At 38.0% G+C, this 21,989-nt stretch overlaps 1 protein-coding gene across 13 annotated transcripts in view; it reads right to left on the reverse strand.

Annotated features, from left to right (window-relative positions):
* The window catches only part of LRCH3 (leucine rich repeats and calponin homology domain containing 3), a 58,754-nt gene that overhangs the window by 22,158 nt on the left and 14,607 nt on the right, over window positions 1–21,989 (reverse strand). For 11 of the 13 annotated variants that reach the window (XM_085069311.1, XM_085069320.1, XM_085069314.1 and 8 more), the window contains exons 2-10: window positions 11,977–12,121; window positions 10,735–10,861; window positions 10,092–10,197; window positions 9,772–9,908; window positions 8,712–8,821; window positions 5,362–5,455; window positions 4,366–4,486; window positions 1,719–1,867; window positions 314–390 (exon numbers count right to left, since the gene is read on the reverse strand). In XM_085069311.1, coding sequence (XP_084925437.1) covers window positions 314–390; window positions 1,719–1,867; window positions 4,366–4,486; window positions 5,362–5,455; window positions 8,712–8,821; window positions 9,772–9,908; window positions 10,092–10,197; window positions 10,735–10,861; window positions 11,977–12,121 — 1,066 coding nt within the window. The remainder of the gene's footprint in view (window positions 1–313; window positions 391–1,718; window positions 1,868–4,365; window positions 4,487–5,361; window positions 5,456–8,711; window positions 8,822–9,771; window positions 9,909–10,091; window positions 10,198–10,734; window positions 10,862–11,976; window positions 12,122–21,989) is intronic. The other 2 variants (XM_085069318.1, XM_085069313.1) reach the window with 1 other exon arrangement.

The following is a 21,989-nucleotide window of genomic DNA, read 5'->3' on the forward strand; positions in this document are numbered from 1 at the left end:
CCTTTAATCAATGATTTAAGTAATTTAACAAATTAATTCACAAAGAGAAGATATTAGATCAGTTTAAAAGTATACACTTTAATTAGGCAGATTTCTTTAACCAATTGATTTAAAGTCAAGCATTGACATAGAACAGCTCTGCCTTTTGCTCACTGCCATTATTAGAATCCAAATTAATGATCTGGAGCAATTACTCATCAATAAAGTGCCATACACATTTCTGGTGAAGCAACAGAAAACAATGACATTTTCTAAACATGTTCAGTAAATCATGAAATTCTGGATAAAATATTGTTACCACAGTAGTTCCTACCTGTTTTGATGTAAATGTCGTCTTGTATCCTCTGTTCTCTGAAACTCTCTGATGGATACAGGCTTTACTGGTGAACTCTAAGCAAAAAACCACAAAAGACTAAGCTAGCAACTAATACAGAAAGCTGTACATTAGTGTCAAACAATCTCGTAGAGCTACATCTGTAACTATTGGTATTTAAAACACCTGACAAAGAAACACAACATGGAAGTCAGGAATTTTTATTTCCAGCTAAGAGATCTCAGTCTTATTTTTCTCTCCAATTTAAATAAATAATAGTTTCAAGATTAAACATGCCTGCAGATAACTTCAGGAGTTTAAAACCTCCAGTATTAAGAATGGTGCAAAGAAGTTCATGTAGGTATAAAATTTGTACTGAAATGTATATACATTCTTTGGAGTTTGACTCTACAAGTGCACAGCAGTGCAGACTGGATTCTCAGAAAAACAGGATGCAGTAGCTGATGGTCTTCTGTAACGCTCTAAAGACAGCTCCCAGAGGGACTAAGAAAGCAAAATATGGGATTAATAGGAACACTTTAGGTTTAATCTGAGCAATGAAATAATTTATCCCACTGGGAACAGAGAGATATTACCTTTGGTGTTATTTAAAAACTTCCACTGATACCCATTAATGTAGGAAAATAGCAACTTTTCAAGATTAACTTGCCAATTTTCACTCATGCCTGCATGCATGCCACTATATTGCACAGTCAGCCTTCCTAAGTAGTAGAGTATTTTGTACTGTCTTTTTAGGGAAACTACTTTTTCAGCTAAAAGCAGTTTAATTTTTATGAACAGACAGATCCCAAAGAAGAGCTGTTTTGATGCTGGCCAGTGCCTTTTCCCTATCTACAGCAAGTCCTTGGGTTGCATTGCCTATAGTTGCCTTTTCTGAATTTTGCTCTTATGTCTGTGCTTCAGCTTCTGTGATTTCATATTGAATTTATGAGACTTTCCAAAGGAATGCATCTTTCATATCTCTGTGACTGATTTTAAACACAGTAATATAAAGTTGACAAGATAGGGACCAGGCTCCTACATAAAGGCTTTTTTCTTCTTTCTTCAAAATGCAAATATCTTTCTGCTTCAAAACACACAAAACTTTGAAAGGACATATCTGAATCACAGCACAATAGTTACTGTTTAAGCACAGCAGCCACAAAGATTTTTTTCAGACAAGTTATTCATGTAGTCTGTACAGTGAGCCACTGAACTGTGTAACTGTGTACATAGTTATTAAGACTGACAGAACACAGAAGGAAACCTTATGTGGCTGAAAATCTGTTCCTATATGTTCAGTTTCTGAGGACTCTCCAAAAGTCTAACATCCAAATGACTTAACAGCTTTCACAAGGGCTTTGCTGGGGTGTGTGAATTGAACGAATTCAAGTAAAAGCACCACCTCATTGGAGATTCGTCGCTGGTCAATGTAAGCCATGAACTGGGAGCTGAGGCTGTCTGAGTCCATGGCCTTGGGCTGCCTCACCTCCTCCTCCTCCTCTTCTGTGGCACAGCTGTCGATGTAGTCGATCTGATCGAGATCGTGTTCCACTTGACAAACATCCACAGAGAAAACATCCACAATTAGATAACCCACAGGAGAGGAAAACACCCAAAAATGCAGCAATATCAGGAACTAAGGCCCTGCTGTTCTTCTTCCATCTGGGAAAGCTCAGTCTGAAAGGTCTTGAATTTTGCCAGGCCACTAATGTTAGATAAACAAATTTTGAAATAATGATAAAATGTATGCTTTTTAAAAAGCAACAAGGAACATGTATCAAGCATGTAGTTTTATACTGCTAGCTGTAGATACTTTTGCAGTGACTGAAAAAGTAAATACCATACACATTTTTGGTTTTTCAAAACCAAAAACTATATATCAAAATCTTTCAGCTAATACCAAGACTGTACAATGATCTGTGTACAGTTCTGAATAATTTATCTTGGTTCTCTATCAGCAAAATGAGAATGGATATGACAGAGTCTTCTACTAGTACTACTACAACAACAAAATAGAGAGCAGCATGTCTCAGTTATCTGGATGCAAATGCAGTAAATATAAGAAGTGTATGTGGAAATAAAGAACAGCACTACTGAAAGCAACAAAACCCCTCTAAAAAATATAAAGGCACCTGCAATTTTATTTTAAAAAGAAGAACGAAGAAAGAAATTAGGAACCACTGAAATTAGAGCAAGAAGCAGCACAGCTTGGCTGATATTGATTTTCCTTTGTGTGGGAGATATTATGTAGGGCAATTTTTTCACTTGTCACTGCTTTTCCACATTCTGCCCAGGGATTTTGAGAGTCACGACATTAAGCAAACCCCCCTGGTGAAAAATACTGTGCTGGGGATGAAGGGGAATGCATAAGGTCTCTTTCAGAGCACTAGAGCATTCTTTTTTCTTAAAATTCTCCCCAAACTTGCACCAGACTGACTGTTGCAGACATTCTTTTTTACTCCCCCGCCCCTTTCCTGCTTGTCTAAAACAGACTTCTCTTTGCCTCACCACACAATCTAGCAACTGTTACTGCCAAAGCCACCCTCTCTGCTACTACAACCATCCAAAACTACATTCCTATAGACTTTGGCTTCATTAAATTTCCATCTCAGTTTCAAATCTTAAAAAAAACCCCAACAAACCAGAACGTCCCTTCTTTCCAGCCTTGCTTATTAAATAATGATAATGATGATGATGATAATAACAACAATAATGCAATAAAGGGTGAAAGACAGTAGTATCTGTGTTAGGAACACAAAACTGCAAAGCATCTGGATCTTTGACAGCCACATGCTATGGTTTGTGCCCCTGTCAGATACACCTCCTCATGAACTGATCGTGCTCCAGCTCAACAGTCTGTGAGGCATTTTGAAATCCCTGATGCACTAAGCCCAAAGAACAAAATTAAGTTAGTCTTGGAAGCAGAGCTGGCAGCACTACCTGTCATTAAGGCTGCCCACAGCTCCACATGACACCATGTCTTCAATTCTTCTAACTGCCAGAATTTAACTATTTGAATTGAATTTTTTCCCCATTACTGTGTGAAAGAGTGTGAGTCAACAAAAAAGTTTCAGATATTTGTAAAAGGTGGCAGAGAAAACAAAAAATTGTGGCAGAGAAGAACAAAACCAAGAAAAGATGGTAAAAGATGAGGATGGAGAGGAGTGAAGAGAGAAGAAAAAGAGGGAGTTGGGCATAGGAGATTAGATGTTGCTGGGAAGAGTAATACAGAGAAAATGAACTACAGCCATCAGAGAAAATGAAGGACAGGGAGCAGCTGAGAAAGAAGAAAAATTAATTCAAGTATGGGGATGTAATGTAATAGTAAGTAGTGCAGAAAAATGGGGAAGGAATGATTGAAAAAACAAACCTGGACGACCTTCAAAATTAAGGCATATAAACAAAAGAGACACTGCTGGCAGCAGATTATTGGAAGTTAAAACAGAGGAGGACTGTGTAGATCAAGAAACGTGGAAAGCACAATACCTCTTGAACAATTAAGAGGGTGCTACTGTAAGACTGCAGGACACCAATTGAAAAAGTGCAACAAAGTACTGCCACTCACAAACACAAACCCCTCCTAGAGGACTTTAAAGTTTGGATTAAAATCCAAGACTGGAATGAGACACTTGTACTACTCAGAAGTAAGAAATTGCGTGACAAAATTGCTCATCCTGTTCTGACAGCAGTCAGCATAGAGCACTGACAATTTACCGCTGCTCTAAATTTTCCCCAGAAACTCAAACAGTGGAACTCCATGCACTGAAATTCAGTATTTCAAACTACCATTTGAAGCAGTTGGAGACTAACATAGCACATTGCAAAAGCTGACAATGTTTTCAAGAAAATCCCAACTCTGCTATTTAATTTTTCCTTTAGCATTCTTAAAACAACAGTATTTTTACAACTTCCACAACACTGCTTTTGTGTAGTCCCACCTAGACCTTTCTGGTTTTTTCCCTTTTTAAACAATCTGCTATTTAAAGGAAACATTCTGGAACTTTAATAATGATGACAATAAATACTGTTAGCCAAAGGTCACTACTTACCTCCACCATTAGTTACGACTGTACTCCCTCTGTTTTCTTGGTATTGACTTTCCCTTCTCAGTCTCTGCTCTTTGGTGATCTCTGCCACACGTAAAGGGAGATCTGAGAACTCATCAGTTGGCTTTGGAAAACAAAAAGTGAAGTCAGGAAACATTTTTCTTCAGAAACATTAATTTTGTAAGCTACCACCTCTTGATTTGTCCTTCAATTGTCCTGTTTTACAACAACAAAACACTAATTTAAAGCAAAAGACAGCTATAATGTACTGTTTAAAAAAAATCCATATAGTCAAGTTTTCTTTAGAAACCAGCTTGCCTACAGTTTTATTTGCAGTATCTGCACATATGCATGAAGACATCCCAGGATGGAAAATCCTTGCACCTTCTCTAAAACCAAACTAGGAGCGCAAGCAGATGTATGGAGTATAGCTCACTGAGACACTTTAGGTCTTAGCTACTTTCTAGTTGTCCCAAGAGGAAAAGGGAACCTCTTTCTGGGAATAATAATTGACAACTTTTTAGCAAAAAGATCCTACTTTCCTGCTTCTAAACAGCAAACAGATTTTAACATATTAAACAAGCAGCAAAGAAAAAAGACAAAATTTCCACCTGATTTCCAAAGCTGAATTTTCATGTTCAGATTTATTTTATTGAAACAACTTTTCATGGATAACTATAATTGACCCAGCATTGTAATGTGATCCTGTTACAAGGTTTTTAAAATGAGGAACCCTATTTTTCTCATCTTTTATGCTCCAGTAAATTAATCTCTCATGCACTGTTTTATACAATTCTGTTAATATTTCCAACTTGGGGTCTGTCCCATATAAAATTAAGCTTGTTTTTTCTCCAATAAAACAACATGTAATTTTGGCTGAAGGCAACCTGCACACCACCATATCCATGTTACCTATGGAATGTGCTTCCATTATGCATACATTTAGTTCTCTTTCCTGTACAATTCTGCACTCAACAAAAATAAAGCTGCAACACTTACTTCATTCCCTGACCATCGTTTGTCTCCACTGTCCACACTATTAAAGCCAGAATCAAGTGCTCCATATGGACGACCAGAATAGATCTCCTCGTGGCTGTCAAACACACAATTTTAGTCACTGTGATATAACCACCACCAAAAGCTTCTCAGCTAGTACAGAACAAAAGCAGAATAAGCCACCAAGCACACTTGCAGCATGTTCATAAGCTCAGCATGTCTGAAAACCTCACACTGCATTTGCCATAATAGAGCAGGAGGCATGTGCTTACAACTCAACAACCTTGTCAGTCAGCAGTCACCTGCCACTGCCTGGCCTTTTCAGAGCTATTCAAAATATAGATCCATACTTCTAACGTTTCTCAGAGAAATTATGACAAAGCAAACTGCAAAGTGGTCTCATATTTCTCTCTTTAACAAGTCAAACTTTCATTTTTGACTACTCATTTGTTTTGGTTGGAAAAAACACTGACCAACAAACTTTTAAGTAAATAAGTAGAAATATGTACAAAATCACTAAAAATACAGAATATGCTACTTGTACTCAAAAGTATGCAGCATGTATTACATAAATGTCTTCTGTGTCATAATTACCTAAGAAATTGCAGTAAGCTGGACAGTGTTTCAAATACATCATAATATAGAAGTACAGTTTTCAACTACAGAGCTTTGTCAATGACATGTCTAGACAAAGGCATTAGGCATGTGCCCAGTGTTACAATACATGTAACCAAACAGCCATACAGTTCTTTAAATTTCTGGGCTTAGAAACTATGTAATTCAGCAGTACAGCCATCACAGATGTCAACTCTGGCAACTGTTGCAGATAGCTACAGTAAAAGAGACAATGGGACTTGTCTGATCCACTGCAGATGGCATTTCACAATGGCTCAACTGTCCTAGTGGCACTCGATGCCCCAGGGAGAACTGCAGCAGTGATTACTACATAATGCACAAGGAAGAATGAATTTCAGGAAGCTAATTGCTTCACCCTATCGTAACTAAATTGCAGGTCATTTTCTCACTGGTATTGCTCTTAAGTTCTGCTCCTTCTGAAATCCCACTTTCAGGAAATACTTATTTTCAAATTATTATTATTATTATTCCGTATATGTGTGTGTGGCTTCATAGAAGATTGACAGACTACTATCCAGGCCGTTATTTAATTTTCAGAAAGTCATGAAATAGCAAAGAAGTACCAGGAGGGATGGAGGCTACAGATGAGAAACATTAAACTATGCATCTGCTTCTATGCAGATGTAGACCAAAAGACAAGCTCTTGCATCTGCATGGAGTTTTGATTAACTCAGAGGAGTTCCACTTTTATGGACCTGTATTTGAACTGAAAGATCATCTGCATAATAAACCACCAGAAAGAAAAAAAAGGGGAAGAAAAAACAATTCCCTTCTTTTGGGTGGAAAGAAAAAAGAATGACCATGAAATCACCCAATGTATTTAAAAAGCTGCTAATTTGAATAACTGACAATAGAACCATAATTACACTAATAGTTCATAGAACTTACATATTGGATTTAAAACATGGGTCGAAGAAAAATCCATATGCAGTGTAATTCCATTTTAAATGAATCAATATTTTCAGAATTTGCTGCAAGACAAATTTCACCTTGCTTATGTTTAGAAAAGGACTGAAACATACAGGGTTTTACTCTGGTAAAACAGTTTGATATAATTTGACAAGGCTAATCAAACCTGCAACCCACATTTCCTGCCATAGTGTTTCAGAGTATCTTGTTTTATTAGCAGTATCAACAGCCTTGCTATTAAAAATGTTTGATCAGGAGTGAACTGACAACATGACACAAACTTCCTTAAACTTTAAGAGTCTCTACCACTCAGTTTCATACTCTCAATCTGCATGGTATTACACCAAGCTGATCAGATAAACCAGCAACAAAGTCCAGGCAGACTGACTGATACCTTATTTCTATTGGTCACCTTTGAAGATAACAAACACAAAGCTCTCGTGCCTTGCCTGAAAATATTAACTGTATCACAGCTGAAGGCTTTTATTTCCTTCATCCCAAGTCACATAGAAGTATAATAACTGGGAATTCTGTCTTTCACTGGATCATTCTACCATTTTCTTCTAATATGTTCTCTGCTCCATGGACAGTTCTTCCACAGGTACATGGAAGGAATCACCTGCAACACTAAATGCCCTAAAAAGCATGGTAAGAACAAATAATTCTATCACCAACTTTTATCTTGTCTTGCATACAGAAATACAGCTAACAGAAAGCCAGTTGAAGCTCATTTCATACTACCGAGTCTGGTTAAAATTCGAGAGAAAGCATCCCCAGCTAGTTCTGCCCTTATTTTTACATTTATAATTCCAAGCTACGATTAAAATACATTAATTCTTCTCATTTCGCAGAAGCAATTTATGAAAATTTCCAGAGCAATATACAACTACAGACAACAATAAATCAGTAAGCACATAGCCCACTTGATTTTGAATTTCTCTTAAAAATAAACAAAGTAGGTTAGAGCTAAACAGATCATGACATTTTCTCATTTAGAGACTTTTCTTTCCATTAAAAGAACAGTATCCTCAGTATTCTGCAGAAACCATCTGCAACAGCTTCTACTGGAAACTGATTAATACTTGACATGCTCATATGTTGACCTCATCTACAACAATAATTTAAGACACTCAGTGCTGATGAGGAATCACTCTGTCAGTCCCTCATGCAAATTCTTCTGCATAAATCTGACTCATGATGATTTATTGTGAAGCCCCTGATTTGTATTTTATTGCTGCTAAGGCGGCAGTACATCCTTCAACAACTTACTCCTCCACACCTTATTACTACCTTCCAAGATGACTGAAATACTTTTTATATATATATATTCAGTTTCGTACTTCACTGACTCTCTCTCTTCTGTATCACACAACAGAAATAAATCTTAACTCCTGCTTTTTGCTAGACATCTTAATTTAGCAGCTGATACGGCTGACTGTTCCAATATTTGTGTTACAATGCCAAGCAGCAGTGCCAAGTGAAAGCTTGCCAAAAATAACAGTTTACTAATGGGGTGGAGATCAGCATTTACACCTGCAGTTTGAGCACAGCAGTTATAAAATTATGTACAAAAGGTTAAAAATCAGAGCAGGGATATGTTTCAGTAAGTCTGTGGAAAATATTAAGATTTTGTAAATATACTAGTACCTTGCTAGAATGCACCGTGAAATAACAGTATTTTTCAAAGCCACCTCAATGCATTAGCCAAAGAACAATCCTTGATCTCTTTTTTTAATACACTCAAGGCAGACTGACAAAATTTTCCTGAATGTCATTAAAATGAAGAACGTGGCTTGTATAAAACTTACCATGACCCAAATCCCATGGGTCTCCTATCATAATCGGGCAAGTCTGGAGCTATCTTGCATGCTTCTATGTTCAGGTATTTAAATATATGAATTTTTCCTTTTATACATATCTTAAAAAAAAAAAAAATCAAGTAAGTATAGTGTGTCAATACATTTTCAAAGTACACTACAGACATTTAAGACGCAATTGGGAATAATAATAATAAATGGGCACATTTACATCAACCAATGCATCTTTTATTCTAATCTCACTACATTTTAGAGGAGCAGCTATAGTGGAGCATCATGGGATGCCTGTGGTAGACAAATGGAAGCTGTCCTCCAAGTACATCTGGTCTGCAGGCAACTCTGTCAGCTGGATGCTGAAATTTCATCATGCAAACAAGACATGAGCATTTACAAGGACTAGAATTTATACCCTTGGCATCAGAACAGATGCATCCCACCCATGCCCAGATTTGAATGGCAGTGGCAGACTGCCAAAGCCAGCTCAAATTTATAGTCAATGAAGCCAGTAACAGCTGTCTCTGCTTTCACAAGCAAAGCAAAACCCTATTGAAACTACAAGTTTCAGCAAGTGTCTCTCTTGACTCTGATGCAGCAGCTCACAGTAGAACCTGTAATACTCAGGGGCTTGCACATGCACATTGAAAACCAAATTAGTCACTAACAATATTGCAACTTCTAGCTCAAAGGCCAATTTGAGTACTCTGCTGCAAAGTGGACCAACAATCTGCAGCACTGAGGCCTCAGTCAAAATTTTAACATTTGAGTGGAAGAAAATCAGTCTTTCTTAACAGTTTCCTCTCTCCTATGCTGAAAGCAGAAATATTCAAGCTAGCATTAGTGAAATTCTTTGTAATATCCCACAGCAGAGACTATTAACACAGTAAAGAGAATAAAACTGATTTTTTAAGCTGTGCTGCATATTTAGACAATAGAATTTATTCAAAGTTCTCTTGTTCTTAAATAACAAATATGTAATATAATCCTTCAGTTTATAACTTAGTTCTGTCCTTGTTAGCTGAACTAGTAACCTGATTTTCTGGCTGCAGTTTACCTGTGCAGGGGGGGACTGGAGAGGGTTGTTTTCTAACATGATGCTCTGAAGATGTCTGAGGTTCCTATAACAAACTGGTATTGTTGTTATTTTATTGCAGGAGAAATCTAATCGAATCAAAGGCAACTCAGCAAGCTCTGGAAATAGAAAACAAACATACAATTCAGAAGATTAAAAGAGTGTAAGAAAAAGCAAGAGTAAAAAAAAATGTTTTTCACAAAACAATTAAGCTGCTTCTAGCTCTCAGGAGAAGAAGAAGGGATTGAAAATAAAGAAGTGTTTGAAGTTTTTGCTGTTGCAAGTGACAGCCGTTTTCTCACCTTCAGGTAAACGCACCAAATTATTTCTTCTGACATTTAGGTCTCTCAAGGATTCCAAATTGCCAATCTGTGGAGGTATTGTCTGTATTTCATTACAGCTCACATCCTACAAAGCAAGAGCAAAGAATGAGTTACCACTGTCTGCTAAGTCTCTGTTAAATAAAATATGCAGCTCTATTTAGGGACTGAAAGAAAAAGACAGCTATTCATATAACACCTCAGATCATTATATTAATTCAATCTCACTGCTGATATGAAGCATTGCTCTCATTTTAAACACAAGGGGAAATAAAAGCTTTAAGAGATTAAGCTTTCAGATGACAACATTTATTTCAAGTTACTCCATAATATTTCAAACAGCACAACTTGCTACATAAAAGCTTTTTGCCAGAAACAAACATTGCAAGAAGTCTAATTCCATCGGCCTTCCTTTCTAGAATAGGAAAGACATTTAAATTGACATGGATCATTTGTTCTCCAGTGTAGCTTTCCCTCACATAAAATTCTTTTAAAATCTCAGAGTATTTAAAATTCTTTCCTCACCCCTCTATAAAAAAGCAAACATAGAGACATTGTGGCAGACACAAATCTTCCTTAGGCCAAGAGCAGAATAGTAACAGTTGAAAATCAAGTGTATACTCACAAGCTCTGTCAGCTGTCTGAGTTGTCCAATTTCTTCAGGTATTGAAACCAACTTATTATTACTTGCTATCAAAACTTTTAGTGGTAGACTACAGAGGTGTACTGGCAATGTTGAAAGCTGGTTTCGACTTTTGTAAAGAAAGAAAACAAAATAATCAGAAATCTAATGAGAAATATTCATGCAATGAAAGACACATAAAAAAAAAGTACACTTCATTTAAATGATCAAATCAGTTTTTATGTAATTACTACAAGAGTAGTTCCATAAGGCTGTTGTTCTTCATTACCTGCTTTATCTAGTTATGTGTGAACAAACTGAGTATCAAATATCATGGCTGATCAGATGCTTTTGAACTCAGTGTGGAGGAATGTGATGTTTTTGTGCCCTTTCAGGTGCCTCTGATAACTGGCTATGCTCTATCACAAAGGAGCTTGCTTGAGCTGAGCGCAAAAGCTTTTCTCATGGGTAGCACTGCAGGTCAGCCCACATGAAATGCCACAAAGTCATCAGACACTGAATATTTAAAGTGTATTTCTGATTAAGTAAGGATAATAATGGCACTGCACCTGCTAGAGATACAGCATTAGGAAATCCGTATCTGATTTGTATTCTATTAGTACAATTTTCACATCAATAGAAAGTACAGAAGTATACTTTTGTCAATTTAGTGTGCTTATAACACCAGAAAGAAATACCCTGAGACTTTTTTTATTATGATCTCTGCCAATTTCTGAGCGAAACTTTCCACATCTTCTAAACGACCCTCTACAAATGGAAGATGGTGTGCACATTTGATTTCATCAACTGGCCAAGTTGCAGCAATTTGCTTTTAACGCTGGCAGTGAAGTCTTACTGCTTGAGAAAGATCTTCCAAAGCCACCAGCACAGTGAAGATAAAGGGATATTGCATAAGCCTTACTCAGCTGCTGAGAGCTGCATTGCAAAGACTACACAAAAGCTCTACCACCTCTTTTCAGTCTGCACGGTGGTATTTCACATGGAAACTACTGGAATTTATTTATTCCTTCAAGCTGGAATTGGCTTTCTTCTTCATGCTCCACTTCTACAAGAGGCTGCTTAATCTTCATGTTCCCTGATCCACCTAAGTGGGTAAGACTGGGCCAGGTTGCTTTCATCCAATGCCATACAACATAACAACAAGTTAGCATTACTTATGGATGCACCAAAATGTATAAACCTAGACTACTCATGCTAAAGCAAAATTTGTAAGACAACTGTTACCTGATATTTAGAAATGTTAAAGACTGTAAGTTCAGAACAGCCTCTGGGATATATCGAATGCAGTTCTGGTACAAATTTAGAGTCTCGAGGGAGACAAAGTGACATGCTTCTGCTGGAAGCTCCGACAGTCTGTTCCGTGACAAGTCTGAAGGGAGGGAAAAAAAGAAAGATTCAGTAAAGCTGCCTTAAAACTTCACAATGTTCCTTGCTTGGCAAGAGACAGAAGTTTAACCAAAACACCTAACAAGTGTTAATATTTGAAGAATCAATACTTTTCCTTAGACAGCTCCAATTAGCAGTCTGTGAGCATAAAATATCCATGGGCATTACTCTCCTTCACAAGCTGCACTGTGATAAATAATGCAGTTGCAAAGGCTTCTGTTTTCTTTAAAGGTCAAGGAAAGCTGCTGCTTATAAATGCCAAAGTGTAGTTCTCACAGACACACAGCTACAGCCCTCACTTCCTCACACACCCAGCTCTGACAGAAGCATTACCCAACCTCCAGGTATGACTGAAGCTCACTACAGCAGAGACTACGATGGATATAAAGTTCAGCAGATGTTGCAGGATGCACACAGGTAAGAAAGCATGAAAGTCATGGGAACTTCTAATCCAGCAATACAAAAAGTTAATGGGGAACATAATTAAACTCCTTATTTGTTCACCAATTCAAAAAAAAAAACCAAAAAAGCCCCCAACAAACATCAAAGCATTAAAAATTAGCACCCCCCCCCACCCAATCGCTTCTTTCCAGCTGGTATCAGGCTCAAACATGACCTCAGCTTCAACTTGTCCAAACTCGATTTTGAAAAAATGACTTTTAAAAGAATGTTTCCGACAGCTCTAATAAGTAGGAGTTATAAATACAAAATAAGTCAGCAATAAGTTTGCATTGCATATCTAGAATTATTTTATTATTTTATGACAGAAAGCAGTTTGAGAACTTTGCCCTACTTTTCTATTTCTTAGGGGGAAGAAAATGTTTTTCCCTTTTTTGTCCCTTTTCTCCCAAGACTGAAGAAAAACCTGCACTTACAGATAGCTAAGGACAGCTCTATAGACATCCTGATCTTTCCATCTGCCAATCCTGATAAAACATCAGATAAATGCATCAATGCAAAGAAAGATCATTGTGATGGATCCTGCTTCCTGATACTGCTAAACCAGAGTTTTCCTACCTCTATAGCTTGTCCAAGGCACTTTGCATTGCCAGAGTGCCTGAGAGAAACTGATCAGAAATACAGTGGTTTTTCTGATCACCTCTCCCACAAAGCCTACGCCAGCACCAGGGAAAAACGTTGGTGCAGGCAGCAGAATCCCTATTTTGGTGGCAGGGAATATTTTTGGCATTTTTAAGCACTCACTGAACTCCAGCTTAAGTGGAAGCAGCAAATTAATTGGACTGATCAGAACCTACTTAAGAATCTGTAGGTAGTAAAGGAGTCAATAAAATAATTGATATATCCTGGAGGAACATAGCATACACTTCCAAGAATTTATGCAATGGATACTTATTTTGCACTAACTATCTCCCAGAGTGCATTAGTATATCCTAAGGTTCCTTCTGCTTTATTTCCATAGTTTAGTTCTAATTAATGATTTTGTGAAAATGACAGCAAACCCCAGCCCTCCCCTCCTCCAAGTCCTAGAGCTGCAACAGACTTAAAGCAGAGTTTTAGTGCTGTGCTACAATGTGATGTCCAAAATTGAGACATTCTTAGTGGGATCTCTGTGTGCCAGCGTTGTTATAAAATGTAACAGGAGAAGGGAGATTTTCAAACAAACATACTGTCCCAACATAAGTCATGTATCCTGAAAAATTTCTACTAAGTGCAGCTAACCACAGCGCTTTCAATCACTGCAATTATCTGCCATCCACACGACTTGCTATGAGTTTTCACAATACAATTGTATGTTACCATGCAAGAAAGAGAGAAGAATGCCAATTATTTCAGAGTAGACAAGAAACAAGCAAGAGTAATTTACAAAAAATACTTGTTTTCCACGTTGACTAGATGTTGATCCACCTATTTAAAGAATTTACGTATAAGGTGTTACAGTTTCTGAATTCCACCACTTCTCTCACAACATTCAAACATCCCTCAGCTCACAGCTTTATCCCTCCTTCACACAGCTGTTCTGGCACAGGCAGTTTGAATTCTACCCACTTGAACAGAGAAACAGGCTTCCCAAGTAGTGAGCCCTGTTTTCTGGCAGAAAACTGGCAAATATAAAGTTTCTTTCAACTCTTTTGTGGAAAGAGTTTAACCACAAGCATGAGAATTCTCATTCCCTTTTTGTTTCACTTCACCTTACCAAAGAACATTTAAAAGCTATTTTTCACACATTGTGCAGACTGTAAGGCATTAATTACTCAGGAACTTAATATATTCTGAGCTATGATTCAGTATAGCTAGAGAAATAACTCTGCAAAAATAACACCAGGTACAAAGAAATGAAAATACGCTTTTCAAAGCAACAAATGAGCTCATAGTGTGATAGAAGATACACCAAAGCTGGTTAGCAGCAATGAATAGGTTTTTCCAGACTTCTCTCAATCTACAGTGATTTTTAAAACTTGGCATTCCTATACAGCAGCAGACACTCACTGGAAAACAGATTAAATCGGAGCTGAATTTTGATGCTGCAATATAGTCTCTTAAATCATTCAAAATGGGCCTAGCCAGTTTGGTTCATAAGTTTAGAGCATTTTTACTCATGATGGCCATGACAATGCTGTCTTACATACAGCATCCACGATTTCATGTGCCCAAATGGGGAGCCAAGAGGGAGGGTCAGCCAGGACCATAAAGACAGGCAAGCACTAGGAAAAGAACAACTAAGCTAAAACAAGATTTGAGAATTGAGTTGAGAATTAGACAGAAGCAACATATGCGAATTCTGAATCTGCAAATTCAAGAACTGCTTTTGGTTATTTGCAATTCCTGCCTCGTGCCCTGCAAACCTCCAACAAGTATTTAAATTTCCCAAAGTTCAGAACACAGCATCCCTAAGGTTCAGTGACATTTTCTTTATTTTGTCCAGTTTCTCTGGAATCCTCTCCCATGCCAAAAACATAGACCTTAAATGGGAACAGAAATGGGGCAGAGAGTACAGCAGTCACTACACGAAACAGTTCAGCAATCCCATCCTCTTTCCCCCATCTTCCTCAAAACACCTGAAAGAGAGGTAAAGCTAGAACAAAACCAGAAGGTGACAAAAGCATTCTGGTGACTAACCAGAATATGTTATATATTCACATATTTGCTGCCCAGTAGCACAGCACTAGCTGATGCTTTTTCAAAAGAGAAAGTGTAAGTGAGATAAAGGAAAAATGTTAGGTATTTTAGTTAAATACCCCATCAATTAAGATTTGTTTTCATCATATTCTTCTGCTACTGTACACATAAAATAACTTCAACAACCAGAAAACAGAAAGGTATTACAGTACAAATTATTGTGTAAACTAAAATTTCTGCAAAGATTTCAGTTTCTCAGAGAAAATAATAGATGTTGCAGTGAGATATTGTTTAAATTTTCCTATTTTTTAACAAGCAAGAAGTAATTAGTGCAATGTAGGTTATTTCCTTTAATACACAGGTGTACACTCTTGCTGTTCTCATACTTTAAACTGCAAAAAACAAATGACTAATTACCCCCAAAAAGCAAAACCACTGAATTTCACTATGAATAATCATATGAATGAAATACAACTATTTTAATTTGAACTAGGATTGACTCATTTAGTTCCACATTTCGTGGGTTAAAATCACTGTTACCAGAAATCTTCCTTAAAAAAAAGGCTCTCCTAGTTTACTAAAAATGGATGTGTTTCCTTGAAGGCAAGATCATGTGGAATTTTGGCAAAGGGGAAGCATTCTTTGGAACTAAGCTCTTTGTGAAAGATAAAATAGCCAACAGTACAGATACAAAATGAAATCTCAGAGCAGACTCAGATCACTGACCTTTTCCATCTTAATTGGGATTCTGTGGAGAAAGCCAGCAAATCCAATGTTAAATGTGACTTGAGATACACTGTGCTTAAAACTGCATATTTTGGCATTAAATGTAAACTCTTCTGTCTTAAAGAGGAATGTTCCTCTAACATCAAACATTAGCAGGCCTATGTTCACACATTTTTAACTTCAGCTGTAACACAAATTTTGTCTCCAAAGTACAATCAGTGATGCATAAAGATGCACTGTGAAAGGTATGGGGTACCCTGTACATGCACTACAAAGGGAGGGAAATGCAGCTCAACTGTTGCTGGCACTCAGACCAGCTGGGTGGTGGCGAATTCCAATTCATCACAAGATGCTAATGGGATCAGTCCACTAATCCTGTTGTGATGGGAATACGCTTCTGCTCTCATTCCAATTAACAGTGACAAAGAAGGCCAGCTCTAGACCTAAGCTTAGATAGAAAATTTTGGTGATAAATATCTGCCTTTTGTCACCAGAGATCTACACGTGTTCCAAACACACTTTGAAATTTGGGGTTTTAAAATTATTTTTTTTTAAATCTAAACCAGCAAAGCCCAGATTTTTGGCTGTTTATTCAAACCCAAATGTCGCCAACCACCACAACACCTGCTGACAACACACTGACGTGAGAGAGGTTGTGACACTGTCAGCTGTGGGCTCCCACCCATGATGTAACATGGCTCCACAATAACCACGTTGCAACTGTGTGATGTCTGCCACAAACGTGCTGCAGTGATGCAACAACAATCTGTGAATTAATCTGAATCCCAGTGGTGACACGGGTGGCTATAGATTGCCCTCAGTCTTCTTCATTTGTATAGCAAGAAAGTGGTCTGTTTTCCCAAAACCTATGAAGCACGTGTTGCAGCTTGAAAGCACATGCATGGTTTTCCTTTAATAACAGACAAATCTAAGACATATGAGCTTGCAGCTGACAGGGGAAAACATATTTTCATATGAATAATTAAAGAAGCCAATCAATGACCAGGAGGCTGACAGCCAGTATAGTGACAGAAGGCAAAAGGCAGCACGAACTGTTTTAGGAGGACAAGGTACAGCTGTTCAAGAAGAATAACCAGAATCTGGAACTGCGTAAAGAGACTTTTTTTCCCACATACACAACTTAAAGACCAGAAGCAAACTCCACAGTTTCACACTGATAAGAACAAAACCACCATCACACTGAACAATATCCTTCAAGTAGGTGATGTACCCTTGATAATATGGAAAGCAGGTCACTGAAACAGCTCATTTACAGCTACTGCTCCCTGGAAGGTGACTTTTTAGGTACAGGCACTTCTCAGATAATGTCACTAAAACCATCTTTTGAGGAACTTGATGCCATTTGATTGTTCAATTTTGACATTTAACATCAGCTCTATTAGAACAACAACCTTTCTAAATGGATTTGAAGCACTTTGTTATATAAACTTCAGCTCCACCTTCAGCTTGCCACTCATTCTATCAGCCAAATGAAAGCATGCATATTTATCCTGGTTTTCTGAATTGATTTTTTTCACTTCCTAAATACTTCAGAACTTAATAATCTAGGAGCAGTAATGCTTGTGATTCTGCTGATTTTTAGGAAACAGTCCCATAAAGCTACTAAAACACAATTCATATAATGAAAGCATAGCATCAAGCAGATGAGCTACTGGTAGGTATAATGGTATTGACTTTTCTTGCACAAGAAAACCAGAAATCATTGTGAGGGAATACCTCTGTGGTATACTTCTCATGCTGTTGGTCCCTGTACTCAGTGACTGGGAGTGTTTTTCTTTCTAAACACTGAAAACGTTGGCACCCTTCGAGCTTCATTTCACACCTGGAGGATTTCCTGACACAGGAGGAGTAACTTTACCTCTTCCTGCCTGCTGTGATACGAGACTACCACTTCTGTCATACCCTAATTTAAAACAAACCTCAAAAATGTCATCTCCTGACTCACCTCCTACCTGCCAGCCCAGTCAAACCTGAACTTTTCCCAATTATTTTCCCAGGTATCTATGGTACCCTTCATTTAAACATATTAAGGTGGTATTTACTGAACCAAAAAGCATTTGCTCGTTCTGTGATTTCCCCAGGTAAACTGCCAAGGACAGCACCACTGCCCAAGGCAGAATAGCCACAGAACAGACGTAACAAAGACTGTTTTCACCTGCATTATTTCTGTAGCCCTGTAATGAAATAAGGAATTTCCAGGTTCAATTTCCAGTATTTCACGAAGGAAGATTAGGTTCAGATGTGATCCATCCTTAATACACTTATCATATTTCAATTCTCAGTCGATCCATGCTTGATATGCATGATCACATTCCTATTTAGCAGCAGCAACATTCAACTGCATTTTAACCATTTCCATGAACTAAGAGTTTGTAACCGAGACTCTCCAACCTGCTGGTTTTGGCACTGTGCACAGGCTGTGATTTCTGCAGTTCTAGAAAACAAGGCAAAGGTTAGTGGTTTCTTTCAAATGTTGACTTGGTGGTTCCATGGCTGGAACTGAGAGTGACCATCAAAACTTGCTCCACCAACCTGAGAATGCACTGCATGACATGAAACACGAATAGAAGACTACATGTCACAGTGAAATGGGCCCTCTGGATTTCCTGTCTTGAGTGCTAAAGACAAGGTTTGTAGCTTTTAACCAAGGCTGCTTAACTGTCCTTTATAAAACCTGCTTCAAATCACTGCCAAATCATTGTCAAATCTCATATGTGTGAAACAAAGTTTCACAGATGCTATTTCCTCTGGCTACACTTTTATTTTGGAACATTCAATACAACTAACAAAGCTTCTTGCCAAAGCTTTTAAAAAATAAGAAAACCCCTCACTTCTCTGAAGAACTCTCACAAATGCCTTGCTTGTAGCAATTTTAATGAAGTGAGAACTATGGCCAAAGCCTTTACTTTTTCTTTTCCTTCAACACCTAGATTACCAGGTGAAACTTGGCTGGCTTTTTAGTTTTCTGACTCAGGAACATCTTAAGAACAGTGACACAAGGGAGATTTGCAGAATTTGGCTTCCAAGTTACTTGGATTTTTCCTAAAAAGGTTTTTTTAGCCACTCTTCTATTTTAAAACACATCACGTAATACAAAAAAACCCCTAATCAAGTACAACTCTCTTACCTGGCTTAGTCTCTGCAATATTCACCACTTGCTGTAAGACTAGAAAAATCTATGTACAAAGATCTGTAAGAACTTTAATTATACTAAATAAGAAAACACAGTCATACCTGGAATCAAAGAGGAACACAGAAGATTCTAAACACCAACTCCCATTCCCCTTCCCGTTTTTCTCTCCACATGATTTTAATGGATATTTCCTGTACTTCAGCTTTTTTTTTTTTTTTACACATGAAGGAAAACCTCACAGGTGCCACCATAAAAAACACTGACTAAACACAAGCACATATTTTACAGTCCTGCCTGTAATGGAAGCTGTTGTGTGGCCACTGACAAGAAAGCACATTTCCAAGGAAAGCATGATGTCTCACTGGAGCAGAACCACCTGAGTACTGCAAGAAGTGGATAAACATTCTAACGAGAGTAACAACTTGGAATACAATGCCACTTCCTCTGCAAAATGATTTAATTTTCCTTTTGCAAGGAAGAATATTCTTAGTTTATAAAAACCAAAACCAAACAGTGACAACTACAGAACACCATTATACAATAGCTCTTGTGTGGTTACTGGGGAGCAGGCAAGAGTGACAAGCTCCAGTCCTTGCAAGGAACTGAAAACTCTTCATATATCATCAACTCCCATTGCTTTTCCTCTAACTGGCTCTAAAGCAGAAAAACCTGTAGCCTGAATGGATCAAACTGTTATGTCAATTATTATTTATTCATTATTCAATGCAGACCCTGGCTTCACAGTCAACCACTCTAAGTCACAGAGCAATTCCTTACTGACCATGTGTTACCATTCTCTCCCTTGCACCAGCATGCCTGACTATGCAGCCACACTGCCAGTTGGGTCTCATTATCGAGAACAAATCCTGAAAAAACCAAAGCCACAAATAGTTTTCAGCCCTTCTGAGGCATGATCCAATTCATGCTGCAGTTGAGTAATCTCTAACATCAACACAAGGGAGAGGACGAGAATGTGTGGCTGCCTGAGTATGGAAGAACAAGACCAAGACTTTTGGCACTAAGTGGGACTTGGACCAGCTGGTTAATAATAACAACCATGAAACTGCTTTTTTTTTTTTTTTTTTTTTGGTTCCTTAGCTCACAAACACAACAAATAATACAGGTCTTTTCAGAGTAGCAAATACAGGGCTGTGATCAGGAATTTAATCCCAAGTTTTGCTCATTATGGATAGATATCTGAGAATAGAGCATGGTATGCCCTTCTGTGCACACCATGGTATTTTAAGGATTGCAAACAGTAGAGCAAAGCAAACACTTTGGGAGTGAGACGAAACCACTTTTCAGATGAGCAGGGAGAGGAATTCAGAAGCTTTAAAACGGAGGCAGAAGGAAGTCATGTGACCTGCCAGCTGGGCCTCATGACTGGTCAGTAAACAAGACAGATTACAGACAGAATACAAACTGCAACTCATGTACTGCTACAGCAGAGATGATGCAAAGTGGAACTGTTTATCCATGTCTGAAAACAGGAATTAATTCTAACCCCTACACATGGGGTTTGTGGTTAAAGAAGTTTTTATATGTGCTCTGCTTCCAACTACCCAGAGACACCCCCCAATCTTCTCTCTTCTAGCAATCCCTTTCCTCACTAAACTTGGTACCCAGCCAACAGCAGACTCATGCTTCTCTTTCAAACAGCTCTAAAACTTAAAGCCAAACAAACTAAACTAAGTGAAAGTAGGAGAAGCAACGCTGCAAAAGATCTATCACTGAGCAAATGAACTGGAGTCTCCAAGGTTACATTGGGGAAGCTCAGTTCCTCACTGTCCAGCTGCACTGCAGGCCCCTCTGCTTTTTTTTTTTTTCAGAACATACATAGATACAGTATTTATCTCCACGGAAAGCAGCCTTTGGACCACACCTACAAAGCTGGTAAGGCAGCATACACCCCTTCATTAATGAAACTGGTTTAAGAGAAGCTGTTTGGGTTTGACCCAAACCTACTCCTTGTTGATTTAAAACTAAAAAAGAAAAAAAAAAAAGTCAAATCATAGCATAAAACCCTCATGTCTGGCCTTTGATACAGTGTAACAAAGACAGTTTAAATGATATCTGAAAACCTTGGAGATCCTCACCCTCTGGGATCCAACTTTACTGGTTTAAAATTATCCCTTCTCTTGGGTCCTCCCTACCAGCCCTTTGCCGTAAGCTACTGATTCTGCAATGCTTGTGTGAGCATTTCCCAATTCTCATCAGGCAGAAAAACCATCAAGTTAGCTCACATGATTTTTGGAGTTGTTTAAACTACTCTTGCAAATTCTGCCTGAAGCTAACTTGGGGAGGACTTACATGAACTGCCTCTCTCATAGATATATGAGGGCAGTGACTTCCTTTGGCAGCACAGTTTCCTTAAATTAGCTGTTATCAGCACATTGACAAACAAGTTGAAGTCTTGCCTTAACAAAGAGTTGAGAAAAGGAGGAGAAGTAAGAAAGCAACTTTTGAAAGAAAACCTTTCATCAGGATTTTCTAAGCAGACATCACTTTGAATTGAACCAGATCAAAGTCTTCATTACTTAAGCATTCAATTTTGTTGTCGCATTATGCAACCATCTTGGCTGAAACAAAGGAGACTAAGCTCATTTTGTAAATGTCTCACTGCAATACCATCACTTAGAATCATTATATGGTTCAGATTTGCTGCTTTGATTCCCAGCATACCCAACACAAACATTTACTTCTCCTGTATTTCTTCATCATCTATTTTTATGTAAGACATTCGCTTTTCTCAGTTTTCACACTCAGGACCATGGAGAAAAAAAAACAGTATATGGACACAATCCTACCAAAAACATCAACATACCTTCCTTCTATGGACTCTCCCCATCAGGAAACGATTCCTCGTTTTCTTTGACATCTCTTCACTTTTCCC

Source organism: Lichenostomus cassidix, chromosome 9, assembly GCF_008360975.1.
Source record: "Lichenostomus cassidix isolate B80296 chromosome 9, HeHo_3.0, whole genome shotgun sequence".
In the NCBI taxonomy this organism is placed as follows: domain Eukaryota; kingdom Metazoa; phylum Chordata; class Aves; order Passeriformes; family Meliphagidae; genus Lichenostomus; species Lichenostomus cassidix.